The sequence below is a fragment of the Sminthopsis crassicaudata genome, chromosome 1 (assembly GCF_048593235.1).
Source record: "Sminthopsis crassicaudata isolate SCR6 chromosome 1, ASM4859323v1, whole genome shotgun sequence".
Classification (NCBI taxonomy): domain Eukaryota; kingdom Metazoa; phylum Chordata; class Mammalia; order Dasyuromorphia; family Dasyuridae; genus Sminthopsis; species Sminthopsis crassicaudata.
The window spans coordinates 11,657,900-11,678,268 of NC_133617.1; the positions used below are offsets into that span (position 1 = coordinate 11,657,900).

At 49.8% G+C, this 20,369-nt stretch overlaps 1 protein-coding gene across 7 annotated transcripts in view; it reads right to left on the reverse strand.

Annotated features, from left to right (window-relative positions):
- The window catches only part of DEPDC5 (DEP domain containing 5, GATOR1 subcomplex subunit), a 78,657-nt gene extending 63,044 nt beyond the window's left edge, over nucleotides 1–15,613 (reverse strand). For 5 of the 7 annotated variants that reach the window (XM_074293067.1, XM_074293052.1, XM_074293060.1 and 2 more), the window contains exons 1-5: nucleotides 15,474–15,613; nucleotides 10,607–10,723; nucleotides 6,762–6,849; nucleotides 5,293–5,339; nucleotides 1,089–1,174 (exon numbers count right to left, since the gene is read on the reverse strand). In XM_074293067.1, coding sequence (XP_074149168.1) covers nucleotides 1,089–1,174; nucleotides 5,293–5,339; nucleotides 6,762–6,849; nucleotides 10,607–10,664 — 279 coding nt within the window. In that variant the 5' untranslated portion in view covers nucleotides 10,665–10,723; nucleotides 15,474–15,613. The other 2 variants (XM_074293041.1, XM_074293031.1) reach the window with 2 other exon arrangements.
- Between the last annotated feature and the right edge of the window lie 4,756 nt (nucleotides 15,614–20,369).

The window sequence follows — 20,369 nt, forward strand, 5'->3', positions numbered from 1 at the left end:
TGTGATTGGTAGTGGTTCCGATTCTCTGAGCCCTTTGGGATTTTCTTGGCAAAGGTACTGAAGCAGTTAGCTGTTTCCTTCTCCCACCCGTTCGACAGATGAGGAAACTGAGGCAGGCAGGGATGAAGGACAGACAAAAAAGCTACAGCACTGGGCAAGATTCTCAGGAGAAGAGAACCGAAGAGTTCAACGCCCCCTGTTCCTGGTCGGCCTGTGCTCGGTCACTGTTCAAACCTAGCACAGAGGCCATGGTGGAAGAACTGGACAAAGGGGGAGCGCGCAAGATAACCCAGCTGCCTTCAAGGGTCTGGAGGGCCAAGTGGAAGAGAGAAATGGCGCCCTGCCGGGACGGTTTGGCCCCAGGGGCAGAGCCCAGCCGTGGGAGGAATCTGCAGGGCAGGTTTGGGCTTGAAACAAGAACAACCTCCTCATAAAGCTGTCCCGAGATGAAACGGATGCACCCCCTCACCGAGGGTCCCCACAGCAGGCTGGCCAGTCACAGCTTGACCGGCTGAGGGGGACTGTACGGGAAAGGCCCCCAGGCCCACGGCTTTTCCTCCAGGTCCCAGGATCCAGATCCCAACACAACCCAGAGGTCAAGACCAAGGTTCTGCCCCAGCCTGACAGTCACATGACACTGGAACATGGGCTCTATTTCTGCATATAAATTTAATGGGGAACAGCATTAGAATGTTCAGAAAAGAGTAATGTGCACGTGAAGCACTTCAAAAGTAACACGTGGGCGGCCCAGAGATGCTGAACAATCCACAAGGGAGGCTCTGGCCCGGGGTCAGCCAGGGAGGGACTCACTCTGCCCAAGGACACACCACAGCCCCTCGCAGGGCCCCAGCTGCCTCCTCAGTAATCCCGGAGCCTAAAGTACTTGCAGCACCTGCCCCACCAAGCCCCTGGCTCTGGACAAGGCAGTGCTCACGTCCACAGCCAGCCCGCCCTCACCCCCTCACACATGCTCAGCCTCTGAAGGGAAACAATCACCTTCAGGGCTGTGATCAAATACTGATGGGGAGGGGAAGGTAAAAGGGGCCTTAAAACTGCCACAAAGAGCTCAGATCCCAACCAAGACATACCTTGGGGTCGACGACATTCACAAAGACGTCCTGATAGGGCCTCAGCCGGAAAACCTGAGTGACCGTCTGGTCCACACTGATCGTTTCTGGAAGAAGGAAGCCAGTCGGAGACCACAATCGTCAGGATTGATCTGCTTAGCTGTCAAACGCTTAAACTACACTCACGGCTTATAAATATCAAAAAACAAACTTTCAATAGAGCCAAGTTTTCACAAATAAGGAACAACTAAAGAAGATAGAAAGGGGATTTTTGTGTATTTTTTTTTTTAAATCTTCCCCAAAAATATATGTTAAAAAAAAAATCTTCCCAAAATGGAAATAGGGGCCATGAAAGTAAATGCCCTCCCAATTCTCAGCCTCGAGGGTTCTCTGGTCTCCAAGACTCAGTTTAAATGCCACCTTCCACAGAAGGCTTCCCTGCCGGCCCACTATCAGTGCCTTCCTCTCTAAGATCTACAGAGGAAGCAGTTTTTAAATTACATCTTGTACATATGCAGTTGTTTACGTGTTATCTCCCTCATTCGAATGAGACCTTTGGGATCAATGAAAAAATGTGAAGGAAGGTGGCCAAGAAGTTTCTAACTGATCATAAAGTGGAGGCCGTGAAAACAACGTGGTCCCGGCTAGAAAGAGAGCGGCGGATCGGTGGAATACAAGAGGTACGCAATGCACAATAGTAAATGGCCACAATATTCTAGTTTGATAAATCCAAAACCCTAAGCTTTCAGCACAAGAACTCACCATCTGACAAAAAATGCTTGGAAAACTAGAGAATGGTTTGGCAGAAATTAAGTATAGATCAAAATCTTCCACCCTATACCAAGTTAAGGTCAAAATGGATACATAATTTATTTATTTATTGCTGAGGCAATTGGGGTTAAGTGACTTGCCCAGGGTCACAAAGCCAGGAGGTGTTAAGTGTCTGAGGCCAGATTTGAACTCAGGTCCTCCTGGCTTCAGGGCTGGTGCTCTCTCCACTGCCCACCTGGCTGCCCCCATTGCTGAAGAACCTTGGAGGAGGCAGAACCTCCCAGCTCCTGAGGCTCTTCCCTGCACTGTGGGATAGCTCTCATTGTGAGGAAGCCTGCCATAACGGCTGAATCCACCACTCCGACTACTCCCGTTCCAGACTCTGAGACAGAACAAATCTTTTACCCGACAATAATGGTCACCATGAAGTCCTGCCTCCTCCAAGTTAAAATGCCCTGGAAAGTCAGAGTATTTACACCTTATGTTGTTTTTGTTATTTGTTCGCTTGTTTTTTTTTTTTCTTTCTTGTGGTTTTTTTTTTTCCTTTTGATCTATTTTTTTACGTAGTATGATGAATACAGAAATATTTTTAGAAGAACTGTGCGTGATTGGCCTATATTGGATTACCTGCTGTCCAGGGGGTGGAAGGGTGGGCAAGGAAGGAGAAAAATTTGGAACCCAAGGTTTTGCAAAGGTGAATGATGAAAAGGCATGAAAATAAAAAGCTTTAACAATAATAAAAAGAAAGAAAACTATCTTTGCGCATATTTGGAAAAATACAATTAAAAAACAAAATTAAAAAAATATTTAACAGCTGATTCTTTTGGTGCATTCCCTACCCTGAACCTCCAGTATCTCCTTTCCAAACAACTTGTGCATTTGTTGTCATTCAGTTTTGTCTGATTCATTGTGACCTCATTTGGAATTTTCGTGGCAAAGATGCTGAAATAGCATTCTCCATTTTACAGATGAGGAAATTGAGAAAAATAAAGTGACTTGCCCAGGAACACACACAGCCAGTGTCTAAAGCCGGATCTGACTCAGGAAAACAAGTGACTCCACACCCAGCACTCTACCCACTACACCATCTAGCAGCCCACTTTCTATATACTATATATATAGCTACCGTCTTCTCCGTTAGAATGTAAGCTCTCTGAGGGCAGGGCACATTTCACTTTTGTCTCTGTATCTCTGACCCATAATACAATGGCTGGGCCAATGCAAACATGTAATAAATGTTTGTTGATTCATTAACTGACTGGAAGAGGGGCTCTTTTGTGGGGGACAAAATGAATTGTTTTGGAGGCGCTCCTGAGATGCTCACGGGCCTTCCAGTCAGTAGCTTGTGACTAGAACTTAGGAAAAAGATGGAAGGCCGGATCCGTATTCTTCACAAAGATGACAAGTGAATCCAAGTACACAAGTAAGATCATCAAGGCTGAGAGAGGGCCCCGATATACCCAAAGCTGGTGAGTGGGATAGTGAAAGCCAGACAAACAAACTGAGGAGTGAGTGGTCAGAAAGCTAGGAGAAACCACGAGAAGGCGGGCCCACCAAACCCACCAAACCAAGCTAGAAGGACTGGGTGGTCAATAAGGACTACAGAGACTAACACAATTGTGCTCAGAAATGAAGAGAAAACCTTGGAGAAGCCCAGGAAGATGTATATGAACTGAGGCAGAGTCAAGTGAGCGCTAGAGCCCTGGATCCTCGTTCAAATGGCCTCAGAAACTTCCTAATCGTGTTCCCGGCTTGCCTCCATTTCCCCACCTATAAAATGAGAACTATCACACCCCTCCCACTCCCAAGGTCACTGTGAGAACTAAATGAGATAAAATTTGTAGAGATGTGTACATTTTAAAGCTCTACACAAAGGCTAGCTATTATTATTATTTTTAATTAAAGCTTTATTATTTTCAAAATATATGCATGGAAAATCTTCAACATTCCCCCTCGCAAAACCTTGGGTTCCAACTTTTTCCCTCCCTTTGACAAGTAAACCAATATACGTTAAACATGTTATATATTTCCACAATTCTCTTGCTGCACAAAAAGAAACCAGATCAAAAAGGAAAAAAAATGAGAAAGAAAACAAAAAGCAAGAAAATGACAACAAAAAGAGTGGAAATGCTATGTTGTTGTGATCCACAGTTCCCACAGGTCTCTCTCTGGGTGCAAATTGGCCATTATCATTAAGAACAATTTACACTATATCAATATTACCAAAATGACCGATTTCACAAGACTAAAGAGTAAGACAAATGTAAATTACAACCGCTTGAGATTTTCATAGCAAACCCCAAGTGTCGACAAAGATGCCAGAAAATTGGAACGACCGATGGCGAAGGGGCTGTGGGAAGACAGGCTTGCCTGAACCACTGGGGAAGCAGTGAACTGGTTTCAATTACGCAAGAAAAATGACGAAACTGCCCATTCTCTTGGACTCGACAAGCCCATGCCCGAGCAGATTCTGTGAGAAGGTCAATGGCAGAGACGAAGTTCACCACACAGGAAAATACCGGGAGCGGCCCTCTTGGGGTGGGTGTTGTCCCTTGTTCTCAGAAAGGACCAAAATGATGTCACCGTGTTGGAGTCAAAGTTCAATGTGGTGGAGACCAGTGAAAGCTCAGGTTTACCACAGATCAGCTATAAGCAGTCCAAATAAACATTTGCTCATTTCCCGTTTCCTTGAGCTCGTAGAGCACACGCCTTCTTTGAGACGAGCGCTCCATGTCAGGAGGTCCTAGGCCAGCGTCTCCCATGTCACACAAGTGACTCCAAAGCTTTGCAGGGAGACCTCGAAAATGTCTTCGGACTGCTTGTTCTGACCTCGGTGTGAGGGCCTGCGCTGTGTGAGTTCTCCGAATGCATCCGTTCTTTCTAGCTGTGCCTCGAGTGCCTCTCCAGCTCATTAAAGATGGGACCCGAGAACCATTTTCTCTGGGGAGAAACTTCTTCCTCCCAAAGTTCGCAGTTAGAGGAAGTGAGCGTATCCTTGTATTTCCTCGGATCCACAAGAACTTTGGGTTCAACCACTCTGGCTTTCCTCAAAAACCCCCCAATAGCACCAGCCCCTGTGGGCACGCAAGCTTCTCTGGGCTTGTGTTTGTGTCTCCAGCAGATCCTGGCCCAGAATAATGGACGTTCTGATTGTTTATCTGAGGCAGCCCATTCAGATCTGAATCGCTCCCATTTTTCAGGGTTTTTTTTTTTTCCCCCAAACTTTCCCAGTCCCCGATACTTCAGCTTCAGTATGTACGTACTTTTACAGAGGCTTCAGGACCCCCCAAAAGGGAGCAGTGGTCGGGCGCTATCGTGCTTCGTTTCGCTCAGCTCCCAGCTAATTTGGACATAACCAGAAATGCAGGACCGGCCGACCCTCTGGACCCACGAGCATCCCACCCAAGCTACCCACACACACAGGGCTCCAAGGACAGGGCAGCGGCTAGCTTACCTTTCTGCAGGTCTTCTTTAAGCGACTTCACCTGCAAAAGCAGAGGGCTGGAAAGGAAAGGGACAGAAGAACTCAGACATTTCATGCCAGAGCCTCTGGCCCTCCCGGCATGAGGACCCCACAAACATGGGAGCTGGGGAAGCACAGGCCCCGGGGCAGAGGTCACTAGGGATTGTTGTGAATGGGCAGCTCACCCCTAGGCCAGTCACTCCTCCCCTGGGGGGAACCTTCTACAACTGAAGCCCCAGGCTCCCCCAGATCACAAGCTCCTGATCCCAACATATTCTTTCTCCTGGGTTACAGAGGCAGTTTCAAAGATGAGCCGTGATTGTGGGGAAATCGCCCCAAGATTGCAGCTGGTCTGTGACTGAGAGGGCTCACCCAGAGAACTGGAGATTCAATGCCAGGATCACCCAGAGACAAGATTTGAAAGCAGGGCTGCTGACTCCCAGGATGCTCGGCAAGCCTTGGCACTCTTTTTGTGATTAAGCATCTTCTTGGGAGCCAGCTACACCCGGCACTCCAGCCCTGGCTCCGGGTCAGAGCTCCGGACATGTCCAAGCCCTCCCCCCCCACTCTTCCCGGCTCACTGGCGTGCTCTGGCCATCCTCGCAGCCCCTCCTCTCCCACAGCTCCCCCACACCCCAAGGAACAGGAATTGAATTATTACAGCCATTCCTGGAAAGAAGGCGGCAATCCTGGATCCTGGGGCTGCAGCCACCATGCTGTGACTTCCCTCATTGGTACCCCTCCCCTGAATGTTCCTTCTTCCCTGTGGAAAAGTAAGCTCCTCGAGGGCAGGGGCTGTCTTGTTTTATAATCTCTGTCCCAGCTCCTAAAGACACTCCATAACTTACACAATTGCCCATTGTTTCCTTCCTTCTTTCCTCCCTCCCTCCTCCCTTCCTTCCTTCCTTCCTTCCTTCCTTCCTTTCTCCTTCCCTTCCTTCTTTCCTTCCTTCCTTTCTCCTTCCCTTCCTTCTTTCCTTCCTTCCTTTCTCCTTCCCTTCCTTCTTTCCTTCCTTCCTTCCTTCCTTTCTCCTTCCCTTCCTTCTTTCCTTCCTTCCTTTCTCCCTTTCTCCTTCCCTTCCTTCTTTCCTTCCTTCCTTTCTCCTTCCCTCCCCCCAAGGACTTTGATTAGAAGGAGTGCATTACTGCTCCCATTTCACAGGTGAGGAAATAGAGGCCCGGCATCATTCAAGCAGCCAGTGTCAGAAGCCGGCTTCCCCCCGGGGTCTCCTGATCCCCAGAGTACAATCGCCAGCCCCAACTCTCCACCGTCCAGTGCTCTGCCACAGCAGGCCGAGAGCGTCCTGGAGACTCCCGGCCATCTCCGGACGTCAACAATCCCAAGACCTCTCAGCAGCCGCGGCACCCCTCCCAAAGCTGGCCCCTCCTCAGACCGTCCCCGTCGCGTGGGCACACGGGGCCTCCCTGCCGCCCGACCCCAGGGAAGACAGAGCCCTTACCTGTACTCGTCGTTGGGGTGCGCGATCTCCACGATGTCCCCCAGCTTGATCTGGGGGAACACTTTTGGATTCACCACAAGCTCATCATCTGCAAGGACAGGCGAGTAGCGAGTGAAACCCCAAGTGCCCTCACAGGAAGTCTCCAAGGACATCCCTCCCCCAGCCCTGGGCAGGGGCCTCCTTTTACAGGCAAGGAAACTGAGGCTCAAAGATGCTAGGAGTAAATGGGAACACTGGGCCACAAGCTCCAACCTCCTGCCCCCAACCGCCTCCCCCAGGGACCCCAAACACCCCGTGAGCAGTCAATCCCATATGGCATTTCAGGGCTTTGTCCGAAGGCCCACAGCTCCTTAAGGGTAGAGCTGGGGACCCCGGGGGCCTACGGAGCCCACCACAGAGCAGGAGGTTCAGCCCACACCAGGGGCCACAGTCACACAGATTGGTGGGACTTATGGTCTCCCCATGGGATCCCCCCAACAGATTCTGAGCATACTGATCCCAGATGAGGGAGGGGCGATGAATTAGCGCAGGATCACATCACCCTGATGGGTCCAAAACTAATGAGGCAGGGCAGTCCCACGGAGGGCCAGGGCCATGGCTCAGGCTTGTTTCCTCAAGACCTCAGTCTTCTCACCCATAAAATGGGAAGAATAGCCCTTCCCAAACTCCTTTCCAGGGGCAGAGGTCACGTGAGGGAACAAATGTCTAAAGGCAGCAGTGATCTAGAAATGGGAGTCACACTCGCCGCCAGAAGGAAGGGGAAGGATAAAGCCCAGCATGGGGTCCATCAGATACTGCCTTTCTGTCTTGGAAGCCCAATGCCCGGCACTGTGCCTGGCACCCCTTCCCGGCTGCTTCCTGGTGCCCAGCACCATGCCCGGCCCTGCTTCCTGGCTGAGGGACAGGTAAGGCCTTGGCCGGCCTACCTCTCCTATCTCTACCCGCTCTTGGAGTGACTGGCGAAGGGAACAACAGTTTCTTTGTGTCTCTAAGGGGGGGATTGGACTCCAAGTCCTAAGACCCCGACAGCGCTAACTTTCTTGGGAAACTTCCTTTCTCCATGTGGTCTTAAGCTCGAGAACCACATGGAAGATCTGGTCCAAACCTCATGTGACTGTGCTGATCATGTGGCGCCTCCCAAAATGTTTCTCCCCCGCATCATTGCAGGATTTACCCTCAGGTGCTCATCACCAAGCGTGGGAAACAAAAAATGTGGGGGTGGGAGGTGAAACCGGGGCAGCCGGGGGCACCACAGCGGAGTGAGAACGGGGGCATCCTCTGCCCGAGTTCACATCCAGCCTCGGACCCTTACTAGCTGGGTGACCTTGGGCAAGTCCCTTCACTCTGGGTGCCTCAGTTTCCTCATCTGTAAAATGAGCTGGAGAAAGACACGGCTAACTCTCGGGGTCTCTGCCTAGCAGACCCCATGGGATTGCGAAGAGGCAGACACGACCAAACAACAAAAGGGTGAAAGTCAGCGGCGGAACTCGGGCTCCCAGATTTAGGCCCCTTTTCAAACCTCAGAGAGGGTTAGGGTTGCCCAAGATCATCCAGCGGCAAAATCTGGCACTGCAGCCACACCCTGGGGCTGAAGCCAGGACTGGAGTTCTCGCAATGTTCCCCGGCGCCCCAGCTCTTCTCCAGACTGTCCCCCAGCTCATAGATCCTGGCATTGGTCAAGTCCCAGCCTCTCACCGGACAGAAGGAACCCAAAGAGCAGTCAAGGGGAGAGACCAACCCGATCCTGGCCCACTGAGGCCCAGAGGCCGGGCCGGCCTGCTCATCCCATGGCCGCCTCTTGCCCCCAAACCGGCCAGGGCCAATCCACTCCAATAACCATTTCCTAAGCACCAGGCGCGGTGCTGGGGTAAGTCATAGAGCACTAAGCACCTACTATGTGCCAGGTACTGTGCTGGGAAATGAGTCATCAAATCCTAAACACCTACTATGTGCTGGCCATCAAGCTAAGCACTGGGGCTATAGAGAAGGGCCAAAGGCGGTCCTCCCGGCCTAGTGAGAGGAGGGAAAAGGGAGGAGGAGACAAGTGTGGACTAAGGCCTTGGTCAAGGGAGTCTCTGGGAAAGGCTTCTGTCGGAGTGGGAGGGAGAGCGCTCCAGGGCTGGGGACAGCCAGAGTCTGGTCTTGTGCCCCCCCCCGGCCACCACTGAAGCCCAAGTCCTCAGAACGGCTGGACTGGGCTTCAAGACTGAAAAGCCTGGGGGGAGGGGGTTACCAGGGGATCTAAAAGTCAAAGAAGGGCTCCTCGGGGTAATGGGGGCCAGCTACTGGTGGTCACCAGAGTGCTGAGCACAGGCAGCTCGAGCGAGGAGGGCGGAGGCAGGAAGACCCCCCAGGAGGCAGCTGCAGCACTGCCATGGTCCCCCCCCCGGGGAGTGGGGAGGTGGTTTGCCCGTGGTTCTGGAAAAGCACCAAAACATGCAAGTGAATTCGATTTCAGGGGCAAGGGCAGCGGCCGCCCTCCCCCCTCCCCCCTCAGCCATCCGGGTCCAGGGGCCACACACAACTCAGGCGGATGCAACGGCCGCCAGCGGGCCTGGTCTCCAACAGATCTCGGTGTTGATTTAATAGGACTCTGTGTCTCCCTGATCTTTGGGGACCAGGCACCTGGCCTGGGGAAAATTCCTAAAACTGATCCCCAGGCCCCTGAATCTCCTGCTCTGGGAAAATCCTCTGGTTCCCATGTCCAACTGCTCTGGCAAACAATCAGCAGCCTTAGTGATTTGGAAATCAGCCCCTAATCTCTCCCCAGCCCCAACCATAGAAGGCTAACTAAAAACCAAGACCCTGTAGCCAAACCTTGATCTTCCTAATCAGGAAGCGGCCCACTGAGACAAAGAGTTTCTCAGTGAAATAAACCCGTTTCTGCCAAAAATCTCCCGTGCAGACTGGGCCGGTAGATTCTTTCGCAAAACCTGCCTCCGGGGACACCGGCCTGGGGACCCCCATGGCTGTTGGGCATCTCGCCCCTCAACAGTGTGACTGAGGCAGCTCCCATTCAGTGCTGGGTAGCCATGGGGGCAAAGAATCTCCTCGTGCACCTACTCCAAAAAATCTAGATGAATGAATGAATGAATGAATGAATGAATGAATGGGGAGGGGAAGACACTCAGGGTTTTTGCCCAAAGCAGAAATGACCGTTCTTTACATTCGAGTCAATCGGACCCCAAACAATGACCAAAGGGGACGGTCTGGGATCTACAGGTGATTGATGAGAATCAAATAGGTTTGGGTTTAAGGTCTGCTACTTAAGACAGAAATCTAGCCAGTGAGCCTCAAGATAACTTGAGAGGGTTCAGAGGTGCAAAAGAGGGGGAAAAAATGCTCTGGGAGCATCCGTAGATAAGCCACAAAGTTTAGTGACCCGAAGGAAACTGCAGGTGGGGGAGAAGGCGGAGCCGGGAAGGCCGAGGCCCTGGCACCAGGGCAGCCAGAGGGAGGCCCCAAGCCTCCTCCCCCCTGCCAGGTGTGCTCTCCCAGGAACCCGCTGAGACTTGAAGCCTGGAGGCCCCGGCCTGGATTAGCTGCTCAGCCCCAGGCAAATGACTTACCCTCTCAGGGCCCAGCTCAGAAACCCTCAAAGCACCTCCCACACAGGGCTGATCAAAGGCCCAGGGACAGCAGGGATGCAAAGCTCCACCACCAGAAAGTAATAGAACCAGGCTGGGAAAACCCCAGTCCTCCCAATTGGGGCCCCTCACAGTGACCTCAAAAGTCAGCTGGGGGAGATTTCAGTAGGTCCTTGGCAATGTTCTGGAGTCCTGGGATGCCGGGCCAGAGGCCGCCCCACCCATCAGGCCCTCCTCCCCATGCCAAGCAATGCTCACCACTGCCCCCGAATCCCTTCTTGTGGATGACCAGTTTGTAGAGCTTGTTTGTCCTCATCTTGGCCCGGTGCTCTCTCAACTGCTCCAAGCTGGGTGCAGAGGAATCATCGTGGCTCCCTGCCATCAAAAAACAAAGAAATATCTGCAGACTCAGTCAGTCGTCACTCACCCACAAAGCTGCTGGTCCGGAGGAAACGGGATGGGGCAGAGGGTGACATTCGGCTCAACCGACCCAAAGGGAGCGCAGATGCTTAGTCTGGGAAACTCATGCCTGGCAACTGGCTGCTCGGCTGATTCCCCCAGAGGCTGCGGGCAAGGGAGGAGGGCCCAGGATGGCAAGGGCCGACATTTATGGCAGGAAGAGTCTGACATGGGAAAAACCTCCCGCCGACAGCAGCCAAGACCCAGGAATGATGGGTGGCCCATCGCCCAGGGAGTGGCTAATCAAATTATGGCCCGGGAATGAAATGGAACATTACTGCGCTTTCAGAAAAGACGATGTCATGAATACAAAGAAGCGCCCGAAGAGCTGCGACAACTGACCAGACAAGTCAGCAGAGCCGAGAAAACTACATATACAGTGACAACGGTGTACACGGGAAGAAAACTCAGAAAATCATGAGAAAGTTTGAGAAAGGAGAGGTCGCCCCAGCCCTCCTCTTTGCGGAGGTGAAAGATCCAAGGGGAGTTGCTCCCATCGTGGGGAGTTGCTGACTTTTTTGATTTACTGATCAGTTATGATTTTTCATCTTTTTTTTCAATCTTTTTAGAAATTGTTCTTTGTTATACAGGATGTCTCTCAGGGGCAAGAAGGGGAAAACTATAATGATATAAAAAATTAATTAAAATGTATTTTTTCTTAGCATTTATTATATACAGGAACCAAGACAGGAGTCAGGGATATAAAAACAAACAAATGGATAAGAACTCAATGTTTGACAAAAATTGCTGGGAAAATTGGAAATAAATATGGCAGAAACTAGGCATTGACCCACACTTAACACCGTACACCAAGGTCAGGTCAAAATGGGTTCATGACTTAGGCATAAAGAATGAGATCATAAATAAATTAGAGGAACATAGGATAGTTTACCTCTCAGACCTGTGGAAGAGGAAGGAATTCATGACCAAAGAAGAACTAGGGATCATTATTGATCACAAAATAGAAAGCTCTGATTATATCAAATTGAAAAGTTTTTGTACAAACAAAATCAATGCAGATAAGATTACAAGGGAAACAATAAACTGGGAAAACATTTTTACAGTCAAAGGTTCAGATAAAGGCCTCATTTCCAAAATATAGAGAGAACTAACCCTAATTTATAAGAAATCAAACCATTCTCCAATTGATAAATGGTCAAAGGATATGAACAGACAATTCTCGGATAAAGAAGTTGAAACTATTTCTAGCCATATGAAAAGATGTTCCAAATCATCATTAATAATCAGAGAAATGCAAATTAAGACAACTCTGAGATATCACTACACACCTGTCAGATTGATCAGAATGACAGGAAAAAATAATGCGGAATGTTGGAGGGGCTGTGGGAAAACAGGGACACTGATACATTGTTGGTGGAGTTGTGAATACATCCAGCCATTCTGGAGAATGATTTGGAACTATGCTCAAAAAGCTCTCAAACTGTGCACACTCTTTGATCCAGCAGCGTTGCTACTGGGCTTGTATCCCAAAGAGATCTTAAAGGAGGGAAAGGGAGCCATAAGTGCAAGAATGTTTGTGGCAGCCCTTTTTGTGGTGGCCAGAAACTGGAAACTGAGTGGATGCCCATCAGTGGGGGAATGGCTGAATAAATTGTGGTATATGAATGTTATGGAATATTATTGTTCTGTAAGAAATGACCAACAGGACGATTTCAGAAAGGCCTGGAGAGACTCACATGAACTGATGCTGAGTGAAGTGAGCAGGACCAGAAGATCGCTGTATATTTCAACAACAATTCTATATGATAGTCAATTCTGATGGACGTGGCCCTCTCCAACAATGAGATGAACCAAACCAGTTCCAATAGAGCAGTAATGAACTGAACCAGCTACACCCAGCAAAGAACTCTGGGAAATGACTACGAACCACTACATAGAATTCCCAATCCCTCTATTTTTGTCCGTCTGCATTTTGGATTTCCTTCACAGACTAATTGTACACTATCTCAAAGTCCGATTCTTTTTGTAGAGCAAAACAACTGTATGGACATGTAGACATATATTGTATTTAATTTATACTCTAACATATTTAACATGTATTGGTCAACCTGACATCTGGGGGAGGGGGTGGGAGGAGGGAAAAATTGGAACAAATGGTTTGGCAATTGTCAATGTTGTAAAATTATCCATGCAAATATCTGGTAAATAAAAACTATTAAAAAAAAAAAACATAAAAATTAAACCGATTCTAACTTCAAAAAGCTCACATGCTAAAATCAGTAAGCTTACTTTCAAATGATGCTTTCAGAGGCAACAGACTTAACGTCTATCTATTGTCATATAGAAAATAAGTATCCTAAATAAAAATGTATTTTTAAAAGCTTTTGACTTGGAGTTAGGGGGCGGGAGTCCCAAGACTGTCCCATAGGAGGCAGGATCCGGAACAAGTCATTTCACTACCTGGACACTTAGTCATCGTCCCCCTACACACATTCACTCACACTCACACACTCACACACACACACTCACACTCACACACTCACACTCACATTCACTCACACACATACACACACATACACACACTCACATTCACTCACACATACTCACACTCACACACATACACACACACATACACACACTCACACACACATTCACTCACACACATACTCACATACACATACACACACACTCACACACAAACTCACACACATACACACACTCACACATTCACACATACACACACATTCACTCACACACACTCACACACGCACACATACACACACTCACACACATACACACACTCACACATACACACACTCACACACACACTCACTCACACACACAGAGACACTTGTGAAAATAAGGTAATAACAACTGTGCACGTTCAGCTTGTGAGAGGAGACGAGACTGAAGTTCAGCATCTGGCAAACTACAAGTTGTGGCAACAAAATTTGCCCTTGGTGTCCTCCTGGCCCCGGATTCACGTCCCTTCTCTGGCACTTTCAGAAGTAAACCCGGCCGAGGGCAGCCCCAAGCTGGGGGGGGGGGGGTCCCTGCTCTTCCCAAATTACAGCGGGACCCGCGAGGAATCCCGAGGCCGTCTGCCACTGCTCCGAGGTGCTCAGAAGGAGCAGGGACCCTCACAGGGACTTCAGGGCCCGGGAGTGTCACGGTGGAGGGGGGGACGGAGGCTTCGGATGTTCATGCGGATTTCCCGGGTGTCTCTGTTATCCCACATTCCAGCAATTAGAGGAAGGCACCCGGCATAATGGGAAAACTGGGGGAAAGCCACAGGAGGGGGAGGCCAGGCCGCGAGGAGCGCTCCCGCGGTTCCCCGCTCCCAGAGGGGCGGAGAAGGGACGTCACAGCCGGCCTCGGACCCCTCCGGGCTGGGTGGCCCCGGGAAGCCGCTCCACCCCGTGTTCCTCAGTTTCCTTCTCTGTAAAATGAGCTGGAGAAGCAGCCGCTCCCGCCAAGAAAACCCCAAGTGGGGTCCCCAGCACCAGGCGCAGCCAGAAACACGGACCACAACCTTTATTTCACACAAATGACAGCAGGGGGCTCCTGCCTCTCCGCAGAAGGTGTCCTGCAGGATACCTGGGGGGGAGGGGGCAAACCCCTCACTTAGAAGGGGGCGGGGCCCACAAAGCCCCACCCAAGCCCAGGGCCTTCCCCCACCTCCCCCGGGACTCCCACACCAGGGATGCAAAGCACCCCGAAGGTGGCTGGACGGGGTTCCCCAGCCTGGGAGGCAGGCCCGCGGGTCATGGACGTGGGCCCCTTCTTCTGCTCCAGCGCCCACCAACAAGCGAGGAGGGGCCCCTCGGCATTCTGGGACAGCCCAAGGTTCCTCACCCAGGCCCCCCCTCTGCCTTCGGACCCCCTGGCAGGCCGGCCGCAGTCCTGGCCTCCCCTGGGCCGGGCCTCAGCCGCCCCCCCTGAGGCGCCCGCCCCCTCTGGGACGGCATTCTTGCTTGTGTGCAGCCGGCTCTCTTCCCCTCCCCCCTTGGACAGAACGCTCCCTGAGGGCAGGCACTGGCCCTGCTTCTAGTGCAGCATTTAGCACAGTACTGGCATACAGCAGGTGCTTAATGCGTGTTCACAGGCACCTTCCCCTCAAGGTAATGTCCAGTTTATCCTGGGTCTCCTCGGAGCATAATGTTTGCGGACCTTCCCCCTGGGAGCCCCCAGGACAGGACCCCTTTGGGTGCGCAGAGCCTTGCACACAGTAGGTGCTCACCCACTTGGCTTGGCTCCTTGGGGCTGGAGGAGGCCAAGGAGGGGGAGGAAAAGGGGGGAAAGGTGGGGGCGGGGCACCGCCCAAGTGACCCGGGGCTCCCCAGCCCGACCTCACTTCCAGGTTCTCTATCACCCCCCTCCCCCAGCTCTAGAGCCCCGAGCCTCTCCCTCCTCTTGCCAAGTCAACAAGCACTGATCGAGCGCCTGCTGTGTGCACTCCTCTAGCCCCCTCCGATCTCCCAGGTGCTGGGTTCAAGTCCCACCTCCGCCGGTCTGGGGGTCACGTGGTGTTTCCGGGCCTCGATCAGCGCCGGAACCTCGGAGCGCTCCGGGGTCCCCGAGCCCACGCCGCCGCGCTGCACCGAGGGGGCACTGGCCGCGGGAGCGCGGGGGAATCGGGGCTGGGCCTCAGTTTCCCCGGGCTCGGAGCCGAGGGGCTCCGGAGGGCTTCGCAGCCTGCACTCACCCGCTCCTCCGTCCGTCCGCTCCCGGCCTGGACGCGCCCGCCCGGACCAGGACCCAGGCTCCCAGAGCCGGCACCGGGGGCAGGGGCCGCGCTCGCGCTCGCACCCGCGCTCGTGCCCGCGCCCAGGCCCCGCCCCCTCGGCGCGGCCCCGCCCCCGCCCGAGCCGCCGGCACCAGGCTGCAGCCTCACTTCCTCATCCGGGGCTCGCCGCCGGGAGGACAGAGGGCGGGGCAAGGCGCCTGGACGCGGCCCCGCCTTTCTTTCCCGCCAAGCCGGCCATTGGCGGAGGCCGAGCATGCGCGTTGGGGGAGCCCCTCCTCCAGACCTGTTCCACTCCCCCTGACTTCTCATGGAAAATCCTCTCCTTCCTTCACCCTCTCTCCCTCTCTCCGTCCTCCCCACCCAGACCTGGGTTCTGAGACCTTGTTATTGTGGTGCTGGTGTTGAGTGATCTCAGTCGGGCCCGACCCTCCGTGACCCCGTTGGGGTTTTCTTAGCAAAAAGATACTGGGGCGGTTGGTCATTTCCTTCCCGGGCTCATTTTACAGATGAGGAAACTGAGGCAGACAGGGTGAAGACTTGCCCGGCTGTTAAGTGCATGGGGCCAGACTTGAATTCAGGGCTTCCTGACTCCAGGCCAGGCTTTCCATGCGTTACAGTGCTGTGGCTGCCTCCGCCTCAGTTTCCTCAGCTGGAAAATGGGGATAACCAGGCTGGTATGGCTCTGAGTCATCCTCAGGCCCCCGTCGGGAACACGGACAGGGTCCTGGCCGGGGACCGAGGGAAGCTAAGGAGGAAGCGAGCTGCCGCCTATCCTGGAAGTCCAGTCAGAGGAGCAATTTTTAAAAAGGAAGGGGGCGGGGCAGCTAGGGGGCGCAGTGGATAGAGGACCAGCCCTGAAGTCAGGAGGACCCGAGTTCAAATTTGGTCTCAGACACTTCACACTTCCTGGCTGTGTGACCCTGGGCGAGTCACTGAACCCCAGCCTCAGGGGGAAAAAAAAAAAAAAGGAAGGAGGGGTGCCGCCCCCTCCTGCCCAGATCTAACAAAGCAGATGCCAATGGCTGCAAAGAAGAAAAGGAGCTGAAACTCTCACAAATTCACTGGAGATCGGAGAAAAGGCCTGAACTGAACCGGGACCAGCTCAAGGGTCTGGCAGCTTCACCAGGTCTGGGCAAGAGGCAAGATGAGGAGCAGCCAAGAGGCCATTTCAGAAGGAACCACGAGAACCGGCCAAAGACTGAGACGGGAAAGGACTCCAGAGCCCCGGGCTGCGGAGGGGGGGAGCCACTCTGTGCCCTGATGAGGAAATACAGGGGAAATCCCGGCAGAGCATCTGGGCAAAGGTGGAGGCCTGCTGGGCGTGAGAACGAGTGGTTTTTGTCATCAGACTAGACTTACAGACCAGCAAGCTCAAAGAAAAAGAAGTTCGAGAGAAAGTTCGAAAACATAGGAATGAGGCATGACAAAGGACTGATGGAGGACTTCTTCAACTTTATCCAGACATCGCCTGCTGCTCTCTCTGTCTCTGTCTGCCTCTGTTACTCAATATCTCTCTGCCTCTCTGTCTCTGTATCTCTCTTTGTCTCTTAACAAATATGTCTCAATATCTCTTTATCTCTTTCTGCCAAAAGCAAACGTATTTTTATTAAAGCTTTTTATTTTCAAAACATATGCATGGATAATTTTTCAACACTGACCCTGGCAAAACCTTGTGTTCCCAATTTCCCCTCTTCTCCCCCACCCCCTTCCCTAGATGGCAAGTAATCCAATATATGTTATACCTGTTAAAATATATGTTCAATCGGATATACGTAAACATATTTATACAATTCTCTTGCTGCACAAGAAAAATCAGATCAAAAAGGAAAAAATAAGTAAGAAAACAAAATGCAAACGAACAATAACAACAAGAGTGAGAATGCTATGTTGTGGTCCGCATTCAGTTCCCACAGTCCTCTCTCTGGATGTAAATGGCTCTATTCATCACAGGATCATTGGGGAACTGGCCTGAATCAACTCCTTGGAAAGAGTCACATCCATCAGAATTGATCATCATATAATACTAATGTTGCCATGTACAATGACTTCCTGGTTGTGGCTCATTTCACTCAGCATCAGTTCCTGTCAGTCTCTCCAGGCCTTTCTGAAATCCTCCTGCTGGTCGTTTCTTACAGAACAATCATATTCCATAATATTCATGTAGCATAACTTATTCAGCCGTTCTCCAGCTGATGAGCATCCACTCAGTTTCCAGTTTCTAGGCACAGACATTTTTGCACTTGTGGGTCCCTTTTCCTCCTTTAAGATCTCTTTGGGAAATAAGCCCAATAGAAATCCAAGCAGATGTATTTTAATGGTGGTTCTAGCTTCAAAAGGTGTCAGAGTTTTGAATCTGATAGTCACTAATAGGGAGGAGCTGGAAATGATAGAAAGGTTGGAGATAAGGGATTACTCCCTCCTAGGGCTTTTGGGAAGAGAGGAAATCTAAGCAGAGTCTCCCAGCAGATTTCAGAAGTTTCAGAAGAATAGGTAGGATCCCATGGATGAAATTTCTCTCAAAGAAACCATTTATGGGATTGGATGAATAAATGAATGAAGCTTTATTAAGTGCCTACTATGTGCAAAGCACTGACAATACAAATAGAAATGGAAGAATCTCTTCTCTAGGAACTCACATTCTAATGGGAGAAACAAGACTTGAATTCAAATCCAGCCACAAATACTTACTAGCTGGGCAAATCACTCAACTTCTGCTTGTCTCAATTTCCTCATTTGTAAAATGGGAGTAATAATAGCACATCTGCAGAGGGCTTGCTATAAGCAGATCTCCTAAAAACCTATGTAACAGTTAACATGCTCTCTGTGCAGCTGTGGATTGATGTGCTCACCACTCTTCCACAACCAAGTTGAGAATAAGCCGTCTTGACCTACTAGATCAAAGAAGTGCTACTAGCACAAAGATGTAATAAATCTGGAAGTTACCTATGTGAACATGTAAGCATCAGGAAACCACGTTTGAGAGGAATTCAATGAACTTTGGTGATAAATGCACGGAATAGGAAGAAGGCATCACAAAGCAGATAATTATGTTGTGGTACATGATTGTTATTGCTAGTTACTATTTAATATTAATGTCTAGCTACAATGTAACAATGGAATATATATTATGTAACAACACCTGGTGCTATCGCAACATTAACATAAAGAGTATATAAACTCTGGCTCTCAAATCAATAAACGAACTTTGAAATTCATTCATCGAAGTCTCCTTCTGTCCCACTCATGCCTTCTTCCCTATGAGGCCCTTGAGCTGGTCTCAAGTGGCGCCCAAACAGGGACCAAACACAGGCCTACAGTGAAGCAGAGAAACATTGAGGAGGATGAGGAGGATGACCCCTAATCATTCAAGACTCTGAAGCATCAAGAGGTAAGAGAGACAACAGGAAAGCACAAAATTAACATGCCCAGAGGTTATTGGAGATAGAAGAGGAGCTGTAGTTTTATTTAAAGTCTTGGGCTAATTTTAGTTTCACTTTAATTTAGCAAAATGGGACAATATCAATCAGCAGAAAAACAGACAAGTATATCTAAAAGTGGTTTAAAAAAAGGTAGTAAAAGAGAATTGCCTGTAATTACCGATCAATTAAAGGAATTCATGATGTGTATAGAAAAATGCTTCCCACCTCAGGGAAGTCTTGATTTGGAAAAATGGGAAATAATAGGAAAACAGATGAAATTTGTCTGAAATTTTTGATTCCTTTCTTGGGGGTCCCCCCAACTAAAAGCTGACAGCAGACACCACACCAGAACTTCTGGTGGCTTTGGATGTGGGATTTCTCCCTGAAAGAGAGAAAAATCCAAAGAGAACTCAGGGTAGTAAAAAGGAATCCCCTACCCCCTTTTCTTCTTTCTGAAATTGGCAATGAAGCAAAATATATAAAAGGAAGAAAATTGGGAGGACATTCCCAAGATTACGTGAGTATATTAGGCTTAAATCTATATGTAAGAGGTAGCTAGGTGGTGTAGTGGATAGAGAGCATTAGCCCTGAAATCTGGAGGACCTGAGTTCAAATGTGACCTCAGATATTTAATACTTCCCAGCTGTGTGACCCTGGGCAAGTCACTTAACCTTCCCATTACCTCAGTAAAAAGAAAAAAATCTGTGTGTAAAAGCTGAAAATAGATTGCTCTGTATATGTCTGTTTTGCATTATGGGTTCTGTGTTAAAAGTTAGCAAGACTTCTCTGTCATAAGAGAGAAGAATTCAGCCTCTGTATTGCTGACTAGGAAAAATATCACAGTGAATTGTTAAAATTGGAATTCATTCAGAATAGTAATTCTTTCCAAAGGACTCAAAGTGTATTAGTCTTTGATCATGGCAAGATAACTTGGGAGCTAATTTTGAGCTCCTCAAGATTAGGCTAGTGCAAGGAGAGAGAATCTTTTTATTTCCTATACTTCTGGCTGATCAAAAAAGCTTTGCATGAGATGGGGAGAGAGAAAAAAAAATATGTTTCATATAGCAAAATAGTGAGAAATGTATATATAGAGAAATATTTCTCACATAGAAGTGAAAAGAGCATAGATTGAAAGGAATTAGAGTTTGGGAACTTTTGAGAAAACAGAAGAGCAGTATGCTATCACTTTAAAAGCTTCTATAAGGAAGGAACCTCTACCTTGTTATCAGAACTCAGGCTTGTGGAAATATACCAGGAAGAATCTCAAGGTAAAGACCCCTGTGAAGCAAAAATTGGCATTTAACTCTTTCCTGGATTACTAAAGGGAAGAGACTTGACACAATGAAATAATCATCGGGAAAAGTTTAGCATACTTCTTCCAGGGAAGCACTACATAAATATTATTATTTTATTTTTTAAATTAATTTTATAATGA